Source organism: Xenia sp. Carnegie-2017, unplaced genomic scaffold (genome assembly GCF_021976095.1).
Source record: "Xenia sp. Carnegie-2017 unplaced genomic scaffold, XeniaSp_v1 HiC_scaffold_30, whole genome shotgun sequence".
NCBI classification, from domain to species: Eukaryota; Metazoa; Cnidaria; class Anthozoa; order Malacalcyonacea; family Xeniidae; genus Xenia; species Xenia sp. Carnegie-2017.
The window spans coordinates 617,622-639,376 of NW_025813494.1; the positions used below are offsets into that span (position 1 = coordinate 617,622).

The following is a 21,755-nucleotide window of genomic DNA, read 5'->3' on the forward strand; positions in this document are numbered from 1 at the left end:
AGACTTAATGCAGAGCGGTTTTGCTATGACATAACATGCAAATTGAAAATTGCCTATAGGAGAAAAATGATTCAACTGATTCGCTATATCAAAACTTCATACATCTGCATCCGCTCGCAAAATGAAAAAGCCTTGCTGAAAAATTTTGTATCACGAAAAAAACACGACATCACAAATTGTCCTAGACAGACCAACAAAATGTGAAGGTGAAAAAATATCTCAAACTGGTCCGGGTGTGGCGGTCTGAGTTAGCCATTATACTGAGATTGTATTCCGTACACTCCACAGTAATAACGCATTATATAGTCCTAATACTTACAAACATTATACACCTATTTTTTCGGTTGATTTCTGAATGTTTTAATATTGTCAGTCTCTCAGATCGCCACACCGACAGCAATATGTACATCACAAGTGCTACAAGCGACCAGCGCGTCAGGGTACATTCCTTTCCCAATGGAGAGAGAAATATTTCGATCATTGACAATATTTTCGACACTCACCAAGCTTGCTAGTTACGAATATGTCAGATCTTTTAAGACCATATTTTGGTAACAATGTTTTCAAGCTTTTTCCGATGTCTTCTTCATTCTTGTAGGCAGAAGCAGTGTCTATAATACACAATGAAATAAAAACTATAATTCTCTTATCAATTTCAACGACCATTATTTTACTCTACTTATTTTCAATCATTTTTGGTGTAATCCTTGTGAACTATGTAAATTCTTTCTCAGTTTATTTGACAGGCGCAATTATGATGCAGAAAACATTTACAATAGGTACAATGCATGCATTATTCTTTCTTGGCCATGTACGTATATACAGGATCTTGCTGGATAATTTGGTGAAATAAATTTTATATTCACTTCACCATTCTTCTAATTTATTACAACATTGATCCTCGCGTTTAAGTTGCGCTACTCCAGGCCAATGAATCAGATATAAATCTAAATATTCGTATCCGATGTTTTCTATTGCTCGTAAACACGCACTGTACGCAGTATCAAGACCTTGATCATTTAGAACTTTAAACAAATATAAAAATATGTTTACAACAAACTGTCTTCAGATTGGAATTTCCATCGAGCAGTTACCGTACAGAAGTAAAAAACCGTCTTCCCGTTTTACAGTTATTGTTGTACCTAGATCCTTGCAATTATTTACGCTTACCGTCTTGTCTATTAAGGAATACGTGTCCTTTCTTCACCAATTACTGCAAAAAACAGACTTAATGCAGAGCGGTTTTGCTATGACATAACATGCAAATTGAAAATTGCCTATAGGAGAAAAATGATTCAACTGATTCGCTATATCAAAACTTCATACATCTGCATCCGCTCGCAAAATGAAAAAGCCTTGCTGAAAAATTTTGTATCACGAAAAAAACACGACATCACAAATTGTCCTAGACAGACCAACAAAATGTGAAGGTGAAAAAATATCTCAAACTGGTCCGGGTGTGGCGGTCTGAGTTAGCCATTATACTGAGATTGTATTCCGTACACTCCACAGTAATAACGCATTATATAGTCCTAATACTTACAAACATTATACACCTATTTTTTCGGTTGATTTCTGAATGTTTTAATATTGTCAGTCTCTCAGATCGCCACACCGACAGCAATATGTACATCACAATTGCTACAAGCGACCAGCGCGTCAGGGTACATTCCTTTCCCAATGGAGAGAGAAATATTTCGATCATTGACAATATTTTCGACACTCACCAAGCTTGCTAGTTACGAATATGTCAGATCTTTTAAGACCATATTTTGGTAACAATGTTTTCAAGCTTTTTCCGATGTCTTCTTCATTCTTGTAGGCAGAAGCAGTGTCTATAATACACAATGAAATAAAAACTATAATTCTCTTATCAATTTCAACGACCATTATTTTACTCTACTTATTTTCAATCATTTTTGGTGTAATCCTTGTGAACTATGTAAATTCTTTCTCAGTTTATTTGACAGGCGCAATTATGATGCAGAAAACATTTACAATAGGTACAATGCATGCATTATTCTTTCTTGGCCATGTACGTATGCACAGGATCTTGCTGGATAATTTGGTCAAATAAATTTTATATTCACTTCACTATTCTTCTAATTGATTACAACATTGATCCTTGCGTTTAAGTTGCGCTGCTACAGGCCAATGAATCAGATATAAATCTAAATATTCGTATCCGATGTTTTCTATTGCTCGTAAACACGCACTGTACGCAGTATCAAGACCTTGATCATTTAGAACTTTAAACAAATATAAAAATATGTTTACAACAAACTGTCTTCAGATTGGAATTTCCATCGAGCAGTTACCGTACAGAAGTAAAAAACCGTCTTCCCGTTTTACAGTTATTGTTGTACCTAGATCCTTGCAATTATTTACGCTTACCGTCTTGTCTATTAAGGAATACGTGTCCTCTCTTCACCAATTACTGCAAAAAACAGACTTAATGCAGAGCGGTTTTGCTATGACATAACATGCAAATTGAAAATTGCCTATAGGAGAACAATAATTCAACTGATTCGCTATATCAAAATTTCATACATCTGCATCCAATCGCAAAATGAAAAAGCCTTGCTGAAAAATTTTGTATCACGAAAAAAACACGACATCACAAATTGTCCTAGACAGACCAACAAAATGTGAAGGTGAAATAATATCTCAAACTGGTCCGGGTGTGGCGGTCTGAGTTAGCCATTATACTGAGATTGTATTCCGTACACTCCACAGTAATAACGCATTATATAGTCCTAATACTTACAAACATTATACACCTATTTTTTCGGTTGATTTCTGAATGTTTTAATATTCTCAGTCTCTCAGATCGCCACACCGACAGCAATATGTACATCACAAGTGCTACAAGCGACCAGCGCGTCAGGGTACATTTCTTTCCCAATGGAGAGAGAAATATTTCGATCATTGACAATATTTTCGACACTCACCAAGCTTGCTAGTTATGAATATGTCAGATCTTTTAAGACCATATTTTGGTAACAATGTTTTCAAGCTTGTTTACGAGCAATAGAAAACATCGGATACGAATATTTAGATTTATATCTGATTCATTGGCCTGGAGTAGCGCAACTTAAACGCGAGGATCAATGTTGTAATAAATTAGAAGAATGGTGAAGTGAATATAAAATTTATTTCACCAAATTATCCAGCAAGATCCTGTATATACGTACATGGCCAAGAAAGAATAATGCATGCATTGTACCTATTGTAAATGTTTTCTGCATCATAATTGCGCCTGTCAAATAAACTGAGAAAGAATTTACATACTTCACAAGGATTACACCAAAAATGATTGAAAATAAGTAGAGTAAAATAATGGTCGTTGAAATTGATAAGAGAATTATAGTTTTTATTTCATTGTGTATTATAGACACTGCTTCTGCCTACAAGAATGAAGAAGACATCGGAAAAAGCTTGAAAACATTGTTACCAAAATATGGTCTTAAAAGATCTGACATATTCATAACTAGCAAGCTTGGTGAGTGTCGAAAATATTGTCAATGATCGAAATATTTCTCTCTCCATTGGGAAAGGAATGTACCCTGACGCGCTGGTCGCTTGTAGCAATTGTGATGTACATATTGCTGTCGGTGTGGCGATCTGAGAGACTGAGAATATTAAAACATTCAGAAATCAACCGAAAAAATAGGTGTATAATGTTTGTAAGTATTAGGACTATATAATGCGTTATTACTGTGGAGTGTACGGAATACAATCTCAGTATAATGGCTAACTCAGACCGCCACACCCGGACCAGTTTGAGATATTTTTTCACCTTCACATTTTGTTGGTCTGTCTAGGACAATTTGTGATGTCGTGTTTTTTTCGTGATACAAAATTTTTCAGCAAGGCTTTTTCATTTTGCGAGCGGATGCAGATGTATGAAGTATTGATATAGCGAATCAGTTGAATCATTTTTCTCCTATAGGCAATTTTCAATTTGCATGTTATGTCATAGCAAAACCGCTCTGCATTAAGTCTGTTTTTTGCAGTAATTGGTGAAGAGAGGACACGTATTCCTTAATAGACAAGACGGTAAGCGTAAATAATTGCAAGGATCTAGGTACAACAATAACTGTAAAACGGGAAGACGGTTTTTTACTTCTGTACGGTAACTGCTCGATGGAAATTCCAATCTGAAGACAGTTTGTTGTAAACATATTTTTATATTTGTTTAAAGTTCTAAATGATCAAGGTCTTGATACTGCGTACAGTGCGTGTTTACGAGCAATAGAAAACATCGGATACGAATATTTAGATTTATATCTGATTCATTGGCCTGGAGCAGCGCAACTTAAACGCGAGGATCAATGTTGTAATAAATTAGAAGAATGGTGAAGTGAATATAAAATTTATTTCACCAAATTATCCAGCAAGATCCTGTATATACGTACATGGCCAAGAAAGAATAATGCATGCATTGTACCTATTGTAAATGTTTTCTGCATCATAATTGCGCCTGTCAAATAAACTGAGAAAGAATTTACATAGTTCACAAGGATTACACCAGAAATGATTGAAAATAAGTAGAGTAAAATAATGGTCGTTGAAATTGATAAGAGAATTATAGTTTTTATTTCATTGTGTATTATAGACACTGCTTCTGCCTACAAGAATGAAGAAGACATCGGAAAAAGCTTGAAAACATTGTTACCAAAATATGGTCGCGCAACTTAAACGCGAGGATCCATTAAATCTGACGCGGCGAAAAGAAAGGTGGAAAGCATTGGAAAAGCTTCTTCGCGAAGGTTGATGGGATACATTTAAATTACTCATTTTCTTTATTATTTCAAGACCTTTGTATAAAGATAACCATTACCGAAATTTAACCAACACGATATACCGTCTTAGACGTCATAAAAATTGTGTAAAAATGGTCTATTACAGGAAGAAACATATTATAAGTAATGACCTTCGCAACAATTTAATAATTTAAATAACACGACGTAATGTAATAGTAGTAATACTAAATACATATATTTTGGCAAAATGACCTGAAGATAGAATCTTAACTGTCTAGTGTTCAGACTATTTTTATTTTAAGTACGCTTTCCTTTGCGATTGTTTCTCTTGATCAACTCAAATGCAACAAAGGTTGTGTTTTCATTTAATGGGAAACATTTTTTATCTACAGGCCTTAAAAGGTAGAAAAAAGAAGTTATGTCTTCATTTATCTCCCTCTTTAGTAAATTAAAAAATCACCGGAAAGTTGATAAAATCATCTAAATGAATTTATAACAAACTAATTAAGCTCTATTCATTGATACCCGCGTTTATAAATTTGAGTTTACTAATGTAAAAAATCTTTTTAAATTCAAGTAAGTATTGAATATAATAGCATTCATTGGCAACTTTTCTAAAAATTTATGTACCCCACCCCCCCACCCCCCCACTCCTCGTATAAGACTCATCCTCAAATTATCTCCCACTTTATGGGAAGTAAAAATCCAGGAGCTAAATAGAGGAAAAACGGTATAAATAAATGTGCGATAACTTACCCGGCTGTTTCACCATCAATTACATCAAAAGAAGATTCGTGATCGCGATTTTTTAGAGCCTTTATCTCAGCTTTGAGCTCGCTGCTCTGTCTGGCAAACAAACTAACGTCTTTTTCCAAAGCAAGCATCTTTTTCACGGCGATGTCAAGATGCATCGTCTTTTCTCTTTCGTTAGTTTTCTCGAGCTCTCCGACTGCACAGCGATAACGTTCCGCATCGCTATCCAAAGCGTTGATTTTCGCGCGCAGTATTTCAATCTCACTGGTTTTATCTACAGCGATGATCGTAGTTGCAGGATTGCCGTCTGTGTTATCAAGCGAAGTCTTAAGTTCTTCGTGTTCATCTTGTAGATCACGGAACTCAAACTTTAAGTCTTGTAATTCGTCTAAAAATTAGTCACATCATTAACAGAGTTTATAGCCCGCATGACAAATGAACGAGTTTCGTGAAAGTCCTTTATGAAGTCATGTAATCTCGTTTATAAGTCTTCGTTTGAAACATGCGTAACATCTAGAGATGGAGCTAGTGTAAGTTGAATTAAATTATAGTTGGTCAATTTTGAATTGGATAAACCTTCTCAACAAAACAAATGGTTATGAGTTTTTAAAGATTATGAAATAAAAACAATAAAACACGTGCGTCGATTGGTCTATAGCTGTGTTTACACTTTTCATTAGCCTGTGCAAACCGATTTGAGCTCAACCATCAAATCAATCAAGCAAAGAGAATTTCCAAATAGACAATGAATACATGGTAGACGAAATATTAAACATTTCTTTTAAATTTGTTAATCTTGCATTATCGCTATTTCATAAAAGACACGAAAGAAACTTATCGTGTTTCCACTGGCTTATGCTAACCTCGGAGACGTTGTGAGAATTCTCGTGTAGGGGCAACCTTGCCCTGATCTGCTCTGGTGTTCTCCCAAAGGTCGCCTCGGTTTGAATGAGCCTGTGCAAACATAGTAAACACATTTTATTTCTTAAATAAAATTTTACAAATTAAACTGCCTCTAACGTATTTGGAAATGGAAATACATTGTAATTTATTTCAAAAACTGGCAACACCAATATTTTTATGAGTTGCTCGTTGCATCATATGTACCATCGGTAAAAGGAAGCGAAAAACCCTTTTAAACGAAATAATTATTGCACCGCAAGTAGCAAAATTTCAAAACACGTGTATCTATGTCTGAACAGACAATGGTTAAGTGTAATCTATTTGTTTTACGCAAAATCGAAGGAATTCAGGCAAACAGTTGTATTTTGTTTCCTTCGACGTTGGCAAACCGTTTTTTTCCTTTTCTTTTTGTTCAAATACGTCAACCGCCTCAAGTAGGTTTATTTTAAAGAACTTCATTTGTCCAGGGATAAATTCTCGTATAATTATTCGTATAATAACACACTTTTAGATATTTCTCGACTGTGATTGGATGATGGCAGTGCAGTTTATCTGCAATTGCACTGTTAAAATTTGTAATTGCAATGCTGAAAATCTCTAATTGCACTGTGAGAGCTGTGAAAGCCAAACATACTTCTTTTTGATTAAAAAGACATGGTGGAAATTGTAAGTAAACAAGGCTTTCCACATTGCAATCGTTTGAAATTCAAGAATTGCAAAAGAATGCAAAGAATAAAAACAAAACAGCAAGTACTGTTTTTTTGGTGAACATTCCGTGCCTCTTTCGTAGACAAAATAAAATTAATGCTTAAACTCTTGACGTTGTCCTATAATATGCTGAAACACAATATGTTTTTGGATTATACCTTCGCATTCTCTTAAACACATATTTAGTTTGTAATTTTCTTTCTTCAGTTTGGAAATTATCTTAGACTGTTTGACAACTTCATTATTCAGCTCGGCGATTCTTGCATTTCCTTCGTCGATTTGCAGACGGTATTTATCTTCAAGCTCTTCCTCCCTATCTCGTTGCAGTTGAAGACATTTCGCCATCGAGTCGTCAACAGCAGTGGCATATTTTTTTAACTGCATTTTAAGTTCTTTGGTCTCGTCTTCAAGAACTGTGCATTTCATTTTAAAATCTTGTATCACGTCTGCATGATGAACACAAAATTAATCGAATTAATTTTTTTTCAACTCAAGAACGTTCAGTAATTTACGTTTCTAGTTACGTAATTTGAATGCTCTGATGACGTAATTCTAACGCTTGAAGGACTGTATTTTGACTAATGAGATAAATAACCGCTGATGGAGCTTCAAACATATGAAAGTTGGGAAAAATAAAAACAGAGACTTACCTTCGAATTCCTTTAAACCAGTGTTCAGTTTTTGATTTTCGTTGTTCAGTTTTAGATTTTCGCAGTTCAATTTTTCATTTTCTCGGCGTTTCTGTTCAAGTAGAGCAGTCTCTTTTGTCAATTTCTCTTCACTGGCACGCAAATGTGCATTTTCACATATCACTTTTTCATAGTCGATGACATCAGATAACGAAAGACGTTTTCATCACTGACTAAAGTTCAAAGAAACATAAAAGGACGTTTGATCTTTGACGCTTGAAGAAAGTCAATGCAGTTGACTTATTAGATGAAAAACTATGCAAAATAAAAAATTCACATGGACTTCGCTGTGCGCATGCCTTATTATGTTGTTACCCCAAGGAAAATGATAATTACGTTGCACATAAGATACTTTTACATAGCTTTCTCTACCATGCTTTTCCTTCAGGTTTCTAATGCCAATGACATCCACCATATCATCATGATGTTCTGTGTCCAAAGAACTGTTTTTCATCCGTTCATTAGCTACCTAAAATATTCGGTTACGCATAACTATTCACTTTAATTAAACAAGTAACAGCGTTGCAAGTAATTTTTAACTATAGCAATTAACATGACTAGAAACTGGACTAAAAAGAACAAAAAGTCGGGAAATTGGGGGGTAAAATACCCGGATCGCCACCCAAAAAATATCAGTGCGCAAGCCCATGACTTATCGTGAATTTTAAAAGCAGTTACTCGAGTCACTAGAAGCACCTCGTTCTCATAGAAGCGATAACGGAAACTACTATCTCCAAGAAATCCATCCCCAGTCCAAGGTCCAGTAGTTTCCGTTATCGCTTCTATATAATGTGTAGCCTTCCAACTGTTGCTTGTGTTTTCTTCCAAACTATCTGTGAGCTTTTTGAAAAAGTTCCTGAAAATATATATTTTATATGTTGTATAGAATATAAACTGCTTTGTATATCATTTATATTCATTCAACAACGAAGGTAACTAAAACGCGATTGTGATTGCCTATGAGAATACACATAATTCTCAATGTCTTGCCGTCAGCAAAAGATGTATGTAGGTGACGTAATTTTTTATGTGACAACTGTAAACACAAAGAGTAAAATGGCGGAATCTTCCTAGACATTTGAGAATCTTCCTAGACATTTGCCAAGGTTTACCAACGGATTTGGCTGAAACTTTTAAGGTTAAGGACGCAAAAACCCGAAAACAGCAACACGATCGGGAGTGTTTTTAACGATTTTTACGGGCGAGAACACAAAAGCAAACCATTAAAACCTCGTGAATAAATAGACAACCACGTCTAACTCATTACTTCTTTGCGCATGTAGATCGTCCAAGTTAGCAGAGTCCTGAGAAGGACTATTGGTGTTGATGTTGACTAAGGTTTTGATAACCTTAACGGTAGTCATCTTCAGAATCAAGTCACTTATACGATACAAATACAGAAACGCTTTATATGGATAACATTTATCAAATTCGTGATATCGTGTTACATCGTGGCGAATTTTCTCACCTGCTTTCGCGTTCTTCTCGACAGTCAGTTCATCCTGGGAGCGTTCGAGTTCGACGTAATTCTGTTTCATTTCATCTTCTGAATCAAATGAATTTGTTGATTTGTAAATGCCACTCTTTAATATGATAAGAATCGTACCCGGAGAGAACAATGTCCTAAATTGCGGATAGGGATGGGGGATAGGGGGATAGCGGTTGTACTCCACAGAAAATACACATTTAAATAAAACAAAGGAAAAAAAGAGTCTACCAACATATGCATTGCACGCGTAATCTGCAATTTTTTGAAGCACAAAATGTACTGGCAAGAATATATTTGCGATTTGATTCTTCGTAATTCCTGTAGTCATGTAGCAATTAGTATAGGTAGTAGTAGTTTCGAGTTCGAAGGACGAGCGCTATTTTCAGTCTTTAAAAACTCAAAAGTGCATGTTTAGTCGTAATTGCACGGGTAACTATACTACTACTTATAAATAATAACATACTTTACGATATATTGGCTTTCAGTGGTTTTTAGCCAATCAATCAGGTTACGGTATTTACAGGGCAATTACACTATTCCACAGTGCAATTACAGATAAACTGCACTACAATCAACCAATAACAGTCGAGAAATATCTCAAAGTATGTCAATCATTATATTTTTTGTAAAAGAGGAAAGGCGAAATTAAATTTCGACTTAAATTCAACGACATTCAAGTTTTGTACAAACTATGACATACAATCACGGCGGGTCATACCTTTTTGTTTAAAACAGGTTATTTGATCATTGGAATCAGCTAGGATTAATTCATATTTTTTGATCAAGTCAGCATTTTCCGTTTCCAGTCGAGCAATAGCTTCGTCCTTTGCGAGTATTTCTAGCTCCTTCTCGTCCAAAACGAACTGCTTTTGCTCCAATACATCTTGATCAGAGATCAACGCATGTCTTTTCCTTTCCTGAATAAACAAATATAAGCATGTCAGATGTATGTGTCCACTCGTGTTTACCGAGGTAAAACGAGTGGACACATACATCTGACATGCTTATATTTGTTTATTCAGGATAAGCTTGTGGAGGAGTGTGTGTCGACTCGTCTTGTGACCGTTTTTATCGGTCCGATAAGTTTAAGCCGCGCACCAAAGAAATCCGTCTTACGTCGTCCGTCTTAAGACGCATGATATTAACTTTCTTAAGCATAAAAACGGCCATTGATTTCTCTCGTGTTGTATGCACTGTTGACCGGATGTTAGTAGCATTTCTGCAACGTAAAGATGAGATCTCAATGTATTGTTCCTGTTGGAAAACTCCTCTCCGCTTTCCAGTTGCTGGTTCAGTAACACTCTGGAGACTGTATCTTTCGACAATTTTATTGAACATACTCACAACTCTCACTCAAAAACTCTCTAATTATTTACATGTATTTATACTGATTGCTTCGGGCAAACTTCACAGCACTCCATTCATTAGGAACTAAGCTTGTGGGTCTTAAGGAAATTATGAGTACATACTACACCTACCAGGAAAAGACAAAAAGAAAGAGGTCCCATACTTCTCAGTTAAGACTGAAAAAGCGAGGTGATTAAAAGGTTTATTATATGGCATTATTTGACCTGAAATGAAGCTTGCTTCCTTTCTCGTCCTTGCTGTTTCTTACCGGTTGGCATTCACTTTTCTAATTTTTGTCCATTAAAAATGAATCGCTTCAAATTATATCGTCTGGATAGTTAAACTGTTTTCCAAGTGTTTTTCCTTCGAATCACATTCGTAAATGTTTCTTTGTTTCGTTTATTTTGCGTTTTGCTGTTTGCATTACTAAAGGGACGGCGTTGGGATGTGCTCTCCCTTAGCACCCATACTTGCTAACATTTTCATGGGCTCACATGGACGAAACTGGCTAAACAACTACAACTACACTAAACCACTATTTTACCGCAGATACGTTGACGATATTTTTTGTGTTTTTACTAACGAAACTGAGGCCATGAAGTTTTATAATTACATTAACACACAGGAAGATAACATTAGATTTTCATTTGAAACTGAACAACAAGATCAACTGCCATTTCTTGACACTTTACCAACAAAATCTCATGACAGCTGTACAACATCTACATACCACAAACCAACATGCACAGGACTTCTGACGAACTATTTTAGTTTCACACCACTTTCATACAAAACCGGACTTATACGCACACTAATCGACAGAGCATACAAACTTAACAATACGAGCAATGACTTTCAACGAGACATAAAAAACATCACATCCACTCTTTCACACTACACTTTATTGACAGAACCGTAAAACGATATCTCGACAACAAACAAAGCAGCAACCTCAAACTAGACACCGAAACTCCCGACACGACCATCACAACCAACACAAATGAAACTTCCAAAATAACAACTCTATACTTCAAACTACCATACATCGGACATTACTCGCGACACACACAACGCAGACTTACAAACATTATGAAACGCTTCTGTACAGATATTGACATTTGACTATTTTTCACATCATTCGAAATCAAAAACCTTTTCTCATTCAAAGACCAAATCCATGATTCGATGATGAACCCCTCATTCAAAGACCCAATCTATGATGGTATATGAATTCAATTGCGCTGGATGTAATTCCCGATACATTGGCGAAACTTCGCGCCATTTATCCACCAGAATCAGGGAACATACCACAACAGAAAAAAACTCTCATATCTACCGACACCTTCTTAAACCTCACTCATGTAAAACCAACTATTCACCCTCTTGCTTCAAAATCATCGACACTGCAGACACCTCATTCACCCTTAAAATCAAAGAAGCACTCCAAATTAACAAAACTAACCCTGACCTCAATGTTCAAGTTTTTAAATTCAATACAATATTTAGTTTGTATTACGCTGGGACGCTCCATATTAATTTATCTTATTTCCTTGAAAAGTGAACGCGCGTTTGAATAGTTATCTTATTTCCTTGAATAGTATGTGGAATACGAAACCAAAATATCAAAGAACGCTTTAAACACAGCTTTCGGCAGTGTTAAATCCGACTCTCGAAGTAATACTTCGAGAAGTCGGATTTAACACTACTTTCGGCAGTGTTAAATCCGACTCTCGAAGTAATTAAGTTCTACTTCGAGAGTCGGATTTAACACTGCCGAAAGCTGTAGATATATGTCGAGCGTCTGAAGTATCTCGCGAGCAAATGAAATCTCTAAACGACCAGAATTCTGACAATGTCGACACATTGGGGAATTATCAGCTAAAACATGGTTATGAAGGGAAATTTCACAACCAAAAAAGCAAAAACAACAAACCGGAAAACGGAAGATCTCCAAAAAAATGCGGCAATTGCGGTCGAATTCACGAGCCGAAATCATGTCCGCATATGGGAAAAAATGTAATAATTGTCAGAAATTGGGACACTTCGCTAAGTACTGCCGATCACAAACAAAAAACAACAAGAAATCGATACATGACGTCGATTATGAAAGGGACTCTTCAGCGCACGGAATAGATATGGTAAAGACAGCTGTCAAAAGTGACAGTGATGAGGAACACGCATATCTAAAAATAAACAACAAGACAATCCGAGTGAAACTTGACTCTGGGACAGAAACAAACGTTCTGAGTAAGAAAGATTATGAAACTATTATTCCAAAGCGGCAACGTTTTAGTAAATTGAAGCTCAGTACAGCAAAATTGACTGCTTTCGGAGGCCACAATATTCCAGTCATAGGGAAATGCTATTTAAAATGCCAATACAAAGGAACAACGCAAGTACTCGAGTTTCAAGTGGTTGAAAATGGTAAATCATTGCTTGGATGCGCCAACTGCAAAAGTATGAAGCTCGTAACATTCCACAATGTAGATCAATTGCGCAGTAAACAGAACGACGGGACTACACACATAAGTTCACTGACAGGACTTTCCAGAGATCAAATATTTGAGAAATACTCAAAATGCTTTGACGGATTAGGACGCATATCAGAACCTTATCATATCAAGATCAACCCTAATGCAACACCTGTCGTTCATCCTCCTCGTAAGATACCTTCAGCACTGAGAGAACGTGTCCACAAGTACCACAACGAGCTAATAGATATGGAATCCAAAGGAATAATTAAGAAAGTGAATGAGCCGACAGCATGGGTCAACTCGATGGTAGTTAATGAAAAATGCTCTGGAAAGTTACGCATTTGCATCGATCCACGTGACCTCAACAAAGCTTTGCTCAGAGAACATTACCAGCTTCCCACCCAGCAAGAGATTACCAGCCGTTTGACCAAGGCCAAATTCTTCAGCAAACTGGATGCAAACTCGGGATTTTGGCAAATGCCTCTTGACGAGGAGAGCTCTTACCTGACGACGTTTAATACGCCATTTGGTCGATATCGTTTTACCGTAATACCCTTTGGAGTAGTGTTCGCACAAGAGGTGTTCCATAAAACAGTACACAAGAAGTTTCAGCATCTACCGGGATGCGAAACAGATATCGACGATATACTAATCTGGGGACGGACACTGGAGGAACACGATCGCAACCTGGAGCGTGTTCTCAATCGTGTAGCAGACGTCAATATGACACTAAGCAAGGATAAGTGCCAGTTTCGAGATAACATACCTTGGAGAAACGCTAAGAGCATGTGGTGTCAAACCTATATAGGTTGAAGCAATCAAGAACTACCCCAAACTAGAAAACAAGCAGGACGTCCAACGATTGTTGGGCATGGTTAATTTCATCGCCAAGTTTGCACCAAATGTTTCGGACATCACCGCTCCACTGAGAGAACTTATAAAGAACATTGAATTCCACTGGCATGAAACACATGAGAAAGCATTTCAAGATCTACAACATTTACTAACTCATCCTAATACTCTCCGTTATTACGATGTAGCAAAACCAGTGATACTCCAGGTCGACTCTTCACAGAATGGCATTGGAGCTGCTTTAATTCAAGACCAGGGTCCAGTAGCCTACGCATCAAAAGCCATGAATGACACACAACGACGTTACGCACAGATTGAGAAGGAACTGCTAGCTGTCGTCTTTGCCTGCAAACGCTTCCATCAATATGTCTACGGTAAAACCATAACCGTTGAAAGCGACCATAAACCCCTGGAAGTAATATTCCGAAAACCACTATCTCAAGCACCCAGTCGACTCCAGAAAATGTTGATGCAGCTGCAATCCTACGATATAAATCTGGTGTACAAGAAAGGAAGCGAAATGTACATAGCTTATGCGCTCTCGCGTGCATTTCCTCCCGAGATTATACATGAACAATTTGAAGAAGACATTGCGTCAGAAAGATTTATCCATCTGATGTCATCAAAGTCTTACGTCACAGACCGGAAACTTCAAGCCATCAAAGATGAAATCCGCAAAGACAAGACGATGCAACTCTTGGTACAGCAGATACAAGACGGATGGCCGCCTCATAAGATATTGATACCATCTGAATTAAAACCTTATTATCCATACCGTGAAGAACTGACAACGGAAGATGGTCTTATCTACAAGAGCCACAACATCCTGATTCCACCAACATTGCAAGCTGATACCCTCCAGAAACTGCATCAATCGCATCAAGGCACTGAGAAGACCAAGAGACTGGCTATAGAGAGCATATTCTGGCCAGGTATGAACGCACAAATAGAAGAACTAGTGTCAAACTGCTCAACATGTCAGCACTATGCAAATGACAATCAACGAGAGCCACTCCATCCACACGATATTTCCAGTCGTCCCTGGCAAAAAATTGGCTCTGACCTTTTTGACTGGAATGGAAAACCATATCTAATAGTTGTTGATTATTATAGCCGGTATCCCGAAGTGGCTGAACTTCGAGACACGAAAGCACAAACAGTTATTAACAAGACAAAGTCCATATTCAGTCGTCATGGAATCCCAGAAACTGTAGTGTCCGACAATGGCCCACAATACTCGTCGGAAGAATACAGACAGTTTGCAAAAGACTATAACTTTTGTCACAACACCATAGATATCCGAGATATCCACAGTCTGGTGGATTAGAGATATCCACAGTCTGGTGGATTACATGAGAAGACAGTCCAAACAATGAAGAATATTCTAAAGAAATGCAAAGCTAACGGCGAAGATCCATACCTCGCGTTGTTAGATTATCGTCAGTGGCGTAGCTAGCGAAAAACATTTGGTCGGGCTCACGAGGCGCCACCATGGTTGGCGCCGAGCGAGAAAATTTTCCGAATTTAGACTCCCTAGAACGTCGGAAACGGCTATCTTAGAAAGCAAATGCGTGATATTTATGCAGGAAATAGAACCATTTTGGTTAATTTAAATTGCCGAAGGATCTTATAGTAAAGCAGAGAAACAGTTCAAAAATAGTTGCAGATATGTGATTTATTTTCTCAACACCACATACATAAATAGATACCTATGTACATCTTGTAAAGAAACTTTGACAAAAGAACCGAAAAAGGCTCAGATTTGTCATCAACAACTATCAAAAGTTGTGATGAAATTGTCGTGCTGAAATGACAATCATCATTGACTGCATTAAAAAGTTCCCTGAAAAAGTCTCACATGCCATGGACATCATCAGCTTGCTATCAGCCATATATGAATACCTATTTGTATAAGAAAGCAAGTCTTCGTGGTTTTTCAATGAACTTCTTTACTACCTCATCATGCAATGTGTTGGCGTCTTATTTCTCTGATAGTATGTCTTTGTGAATGGCAATCCTGCAAAGAGAACTAAAACGTCCTTGGCTCACAGTATTTCTAAGATAATTTTTACCCTCTTCAAACAAGAAAATGACCTCTAAACTGAAGCACTTGTAATTGACAAAACCCCATTTATCTTTAACAGTTTTACAACTTCTGGAATACTAGATTGATAATGGAACTAAAAAATATATTTCAATAGTTCATCGCATGAATCACAGTGAAAGTCTTTATCTCTGTAAATAAAACAAAGTTGGCTAACTAGCATTGGTATGTCAAACATATCACCATAAACCTCCTTTAGAAGATTTATCTTTTCTGAGGGCACTTCACCTTTCCACATCTTAAACACCCTAGGGTTAACAAGGTCAAAAATCTAAAACGCTCCATATCCTGAAATCGCTCAGTCAGCATAGTCACAATTGTGTCAAGAATTTCAAAATACATTTGTTTGTACCTGGTTACTGGTGGTCCCACTTTCTCAACAGCCAGGTCGTACACCTGACAATATTCTGTATCATTTCTCAGAGGAGCAACAAAGGCCTTGAATCTCTCAAACCTACTCATTCCATAATGAAAGTCAGTGTTCTTGTCTTGCAAGATAGAATAAAGTATGGATGACTGCTCAAGAATTCTCTGGAAAACATGTACCAAGAAACAAAACAAGAAGCCATTAAGGTAGCCAAGTAAACCAGTAACCTTACTTAACGTTTCATCATCCCAACCTATTGGATTATCAGTAAGATTTTCAAATATGTCTATCAGTTTCTCATAGTTAGAATGCAAGACATTGATGACATGAGCCCTATAATACCATCTTGTGTCACCAGGACTAGGAAACTCAAGCCTATGGGATGATAGTAAAGCTTTTCTTTTGGGGGAATTGCTAGTAAAGGTGCAGAAAGCACTAATATTAACAAAGAAAATCTTAACAGGTGAAATGGAGGATGCAGCTTGACATAATACTAGATTTAGTCTATGGGCAGCACAGTGAACAAATTGAGCATAAGGATAATCCTGCTGAACTTGAGCTTGAACACCATTGAGATGACCAGACATAACAGATGCACCATCATAAGTCTGTCCAATAAATTTCTCTTTCACATTATTATATTGACTTAACTTACCCTTAACCACTGATGATATAGCAGTTGCAGTCCTATCACAACTAACATCAACAAACCCAAGCTGTCTTTCAATGACACTTTCCCCTTTGTCCATTCGAACAATTACACTCAATTGTTCTTTGGTAGAAACATCAGTTGCCTCATCAACCTGTATACTTAAGAAAGTGCAGCAATATATTTCCTTTAAAATCTCATCCTCTATTATCTTATCAAGACAATCAATCAAATCATTCTGAATATCAGGAGAGACTCCAGTAAACTGCCCTCCCCCATCAAGGTGGGTTTCAGCAAGCTTTCCATGTAATCGCCTTTCAAAAACAGAATCCATCTTGGCAAAACTTTCAAGTAGCTCTATAATTTCCTCTATTCATGCTGTTACTAGATTCATCATGCTCCCTAAATGCAAGCTCTTGCCTAGACAAGTATAAAACAGCTTCTGTTCTGGTTTTCAACATTTCCCTGTTTTGCCTTACCTCCTCGTTATGACGCAGAATCTCTTCACGTCTAGCTTGTGACATGAGACAGTCGACACGAGGCTGAAAACCGTAGGTCTTCCAGGTCTTGTAAGCACCCATGTGCGATTTTGCCTTCTCATGCTTCTTACAATCGGATAGGAAATTCTTCATGTTTTTGAATCCCGTCTGCGTCCAAGAAGATGACGATAAAGCGCAAAATAAAAGACAAGACTAACAGAACAATGCATTATTTTCTGAGCTACCACAAAGCCAATCTTTCTTCGAGTACCAACTTTCCTGAAAGCTTCTATTGCCTGTCGTCGCTTGTAAATTTGGAATTGGCCGCTGCTTTACGAGTATATTTTGCTCGCCCGATTGTCGAACAGAAAAGAGTTTCTTTTGTAGTTCACTTATTATATCGATTTCATTAGCCGAAGCCAATGTAATGTAAGTTATCACGATTTCCCAAGGTATATTTCGAAAGCTCAAAATTCAAGTCACGCTTTTGAAAATGAGCCCGACTAGATGTTGTTAAACGTGTGGGTGTGTTCACAGCTACTCACAACCAATCAGATTACAGATATTTCCATTATAGATTTTACTACTTGGTCGGGCTGAATTTTCAGAGCCCGACCATTGAGTTCTATTATAACTGGAGCGGCTATCTCAAGCACGGCCCATTGAGTTCTATAATAACTGGAGCGGCTAACTTTACTGGGGCGAGGATGCCAAAAAAATGGCGGCCAACGGACGTATTTCCGCTGAAATGATCGCTTTGCAGAAAAATAAGATTCTCGACCTCCCCCTGGTGTCTATAGTAAATTATAAAAATTTTCAAAACAACACGATATCACAGAATATGGATATCGTTAGTTCCATATTCTGTGACGATTCTTTTTGGCATTTCTTTATAATGCCAACACTTCAATTGTTCAATTGTTGGATGTCGTAGTCCACAAAAGGAACATATCGCTTCTCACAGGTGAGGTAGTTGTTTGTTTTGTTAGTCCGTCGACGATTGAAAAGCAATTATACATGCACTTGAAAAGCCATAAAATACATATTAAAGATCGTATTTTTTAAGATTGACTTGAACGCTAAATATACTGATGTTTTCCTGTTTTTGTCTATAAAATCTGCATACTTTTCTGTCATTTGTTAATGCACGAAATCGTAAATTTACCTATCTATTTGCAAAATAGTTTCCCTAAAGCAAAAAAGACCCTGCACACATTTTGCTCTGTGAAAAGTATCAAAAAGAAATGATCAGCCCAAACAGTACCCATGATTTGGAGCAGAGCTTGTTATGTTCTATTTGCTGACAACATGCAGGAAGACCAAGGAGAAAGATGACTGGAAGATGTTATTGACCAGGCAGAGTCTTAAAAAAGTGATAATGCTGTAAAGATAATTGATTTATTGTCTTCCTTATCCAGAGTTATTTAATTTGATCATGGTCAAATTCTATGGATGGAGACAATGGATTCACTAATGATGCCTTGAATGCTTTTAAGTTAAAGTTCATGAACCAAAAAAAGATGGCAAGAAGGTTGTGTGTGTTTTGATGCTTAATTGAATGTCAATTCACAATATATAAAATGGAAAGGCCATAAAGTTTGTGTCTATGTAAACATTTGTACTGAGATTGATGATGACTCGATGCAGATGTGAAGCATCAAACTGTATAAGCCATTGGGTTTTATATAACTTAATGTTTAAATCATGTCATATCTTTATCAAAATAATTTAGTTGAGTGTTGTTTAAATGTTACTAATATCTAATGCACTATACTGAAGCATTAAAGATTCAGTGATGAAACCTTTAAAATTACTGTACTGTATATTTCTTATATTTCTTTAAGAAACAGTTTGAGCTTATTTACCTATTAGAGTACAGAATGGAGATTTATCATATGCATCATTGCTGCTTTTTTAAAAAAATGTTTTTCACTTTTCAAAGCTTTTCTACAAAAATTGCTTCTTATTTCTTTTCATGAGATTGATGATATAGAGGTAATATAATCACAATAACTTTTATAATTTCTAGAAAGCTTTTAAGCCTTGCCTTTTATTGCTTGCTATGACATATCCATATGCATTTCATCATTCATGTATGAAGAAAACACCAAATGGATACTCAGAGAACAAAATGCACTACCAACTGCTTATGAAATTTATTATTGAAGTGAAAACTGTGTTAATCATTCAAATTGTGCACTTATATTGAAAATATAGGAAAAACAAAAAAAGTGAAAAAGAAGGGTAGAAGTATTAAAACTAAAAATATATTATAAACACCATTGGAAGCATAAGTGTTTTGATGATTATTTGCATTTTTCCACTTCATATATCAATACAACAAAATCAAAATGTGTGCAGGGTCTTTTTTGCTTTAGGGAAACTATTTTGCAAATAAGTGGGTAAATTTACGATTTCATGCATTAACAAATGACAGAAAAGTATGCAGAATTTTATAAACAAAAACAGGAAAATATCAGTATATTTTGCGTTCAAATCAGTCTTAAAAAATACGATCTTTAATATGTATTTTATGGCTTTTCAAGTGCATGTATAATTGCTTTTCAATCGTTGACGGACTAACAAAACAAACAACTACCTCACCTGTGAGAAGCGATATGTTCCTTTTGTGGAAACTACGACATCCAACAATTGAACGATTGAAGTGTTGGCATTATAAAAGAAATGCCAAAAGAATAACGTCACAGAATATGGAACTAACGATACCCATATTCTGTGATATCGTGTTTGTTTTTGAAAATTCTTTATAATTTACTATAGACACCAGGGGAGGTCGAGAATATTATTTTTCTGCAAAGCGATCATTTCAGCTCGCCTAGCTAGTTAAATAGAACTCAATTTTCGACTCAGATGTTGCGAAACAGCGCATTTGAGTTTGCTCAGTTGCTGTCAACCAATCAGATTGCAGATAATCCCACTATAGATTTTACTATTTGGTCGGGCTGAATTTTCAGAGCCCGACTAAACTGCGTAAGCACTGTAATGCCTGGCACTAGAAATACACTAGTCATTGTTGCTAAGTAACGATTAAAAAAATAATAATTTTGCTAATAACGACGCAATTTGACAAATATTACACTAATAGACTGTGGATTATTCCAAAAAGAGTCGCAGAATTTAAAATTGTCGCAAAACCGATTTTAAAGAAAACAAATTTTTCATTTTTGGGAAAATATTTGGTCGGGCTGGGCCCGACCAGCCAGACCGCTAGCTACGCCACTGATTATCGTAATACTCCTATTGACGGTGTAACTCCGGCGCAAGCACTAATGAGCAGACGACTTCGATCAACCATTCCCACCTCTCAAAGAAAACTAAATCCAAAGCTCATCAACCAAACTACGTTTAAAGCAGCACGTCCACAACAGCAAGAACAGAAAAGAAAACACTATGACCGCACAGCCAAGTCTTTGGCACCACTGGAAGAAGGAGATATTGCTCGATTTCGCAAAGATCCTGCAGCACCATGGACTCGCGGAACGGTAACACGAAAACATGAAGCACCCAGAAGCTACATAGTAAAAGGGAAAACGGGACAGAATACAGACGGAATCGCAGACATCTAAGAAAGACAAATGAAGAAATATCTGATTACAACACCACGGATATTGACGGTGCTAAAGTTCTGACTCCGCAAAAACAAGAAGCCAGTAAAGAAAAAGACAACGTCTCAAATCCTACACAAACTGATACAATTCACCAAGTAAAAACAAGTCGTTATGGTAGACGAATCAACCCAAATCCAATTTACAAGACCTGAAATATAAACGTGTTATCTATAGCGCCTGAACACTTAAACTTAAACTATTTTCAATTAAAGAAAAGAGGGATGTAATATATGCACATAACTAACTATAAACTTCCGTTATGTCATATATAATTAACATGCACTGAGGCATGACTTCATTATTACATTAGCACATGTAGAGAGCACAACGTGTAAGCTGAGAGATAGCACAATAAACGTAGACTAATAACTATCAGAGTTATTACAGTACCTTCCTCTTTTCTTAATGTTGTAGTGCGAGGTACTTTCCTCTTTTCCTAATATTGTAGTGCGAGGTACTTTCCTCTTTTCTTAATGTTGTAGTGTGAGGTACATTCCTCTTTTCTTAATGTTGTAGTACGAGGTACCTTCCTCTAGTTCCTAAAAA

General features: G+C 36.6%; 2 protein-coding genes and 1 long non-coding RNA gene across 5 annotated transcripts in view; 1 reads left to right on the forward strand and 2 right to left on the reverse strand.

Annotated features, from left to right (window-relative positions):
• Positions 1 to 4,653, forward strand: part of LOC124455229 — a 118,933-nt gene extending 114,280 nt beyond the window's left edge. The window contains exons 14-16 of one of the 2 annotated variants that reach the window (XM_047005921.1): positions 3,395 to 3,502; positions 4,017 to 4,059; positions 4,619 to 4,653. In XM_047005921.1, coding sequence (XP_046861877.1) covers positions 3,395 to 3,502; positions 4,017 to 4,048 — 140 coding nt within the window. In that variant the 3' untranslated portion in view covers positions 4,049 to 4,059; positions 4,619 to 4,653. Of the gene's footprint in view, positions 1 to 3,394; positions 3,503 to 4,016; positions 4,060 to 4,282; positions 4,338 to 4,618 lie in introns of those variants that run through there. The other variant, XM_047005922.1, reaches the window with a different exon arrangement.
• On the reverse strand, positions 526 to 3,019 carry LOC124455233. 2 transcript variants are annotated; one of them, XR_006951778.1, is made up of 4 exons: positions 2,952 to 3,013; positions 2,395 to 2,437; positions 1,728 to 1,835; positions 526 to 611 (listed from the first exon to the last, which is right to left on the reverse strand). It is a non-coding gene; the product is annotated as an uncharacterized LOC124455233 (long non-coding RNA). The 2 variants fall into 2 exon arrangements; XR_006951779.1 differs by lacking the exon at positions 2,395 to 2,437 and having other exon boundaries at positions 2,952 to 3,019.
• Positions 4,654 to 16,571: 11,918 nt separating the features above from the next.
• Positions 16,572 to 17,453, reverse strand: LOC124455167. The gene is made up of 2 exons (XM_047005876.1): positions 17,108 to 17,453; positions 16,572 to 16,616 (listed from the first exon to the last, which is right to left on the reverse strand). The coding sequence occupies exons 1-2, from the start codon at positions 17,433 to 17,435 to the stop codon at positions 16,606 to 16,608; spliced, it is 339 nt and encodes a 112-aa protein (XP_046861832.1). The 5' UTR covers positions 17,436 to 17,453; the 3' UTR covers positions 16,572 to 16,605.
• Between the last annotated feature and the right edge of the window lie 4,302 nt (positions 17,454 to 21,755).

Excerpts from the sequence above, each read along its gene's own strand:
- LOC124455167 (XM_047005876.1), bottom strand. The coding sequence starts at position 17,435 with ATGGATTCTGTTTTTGAAAGGCGATTACATGGAAAGCTTGCTGAAACC.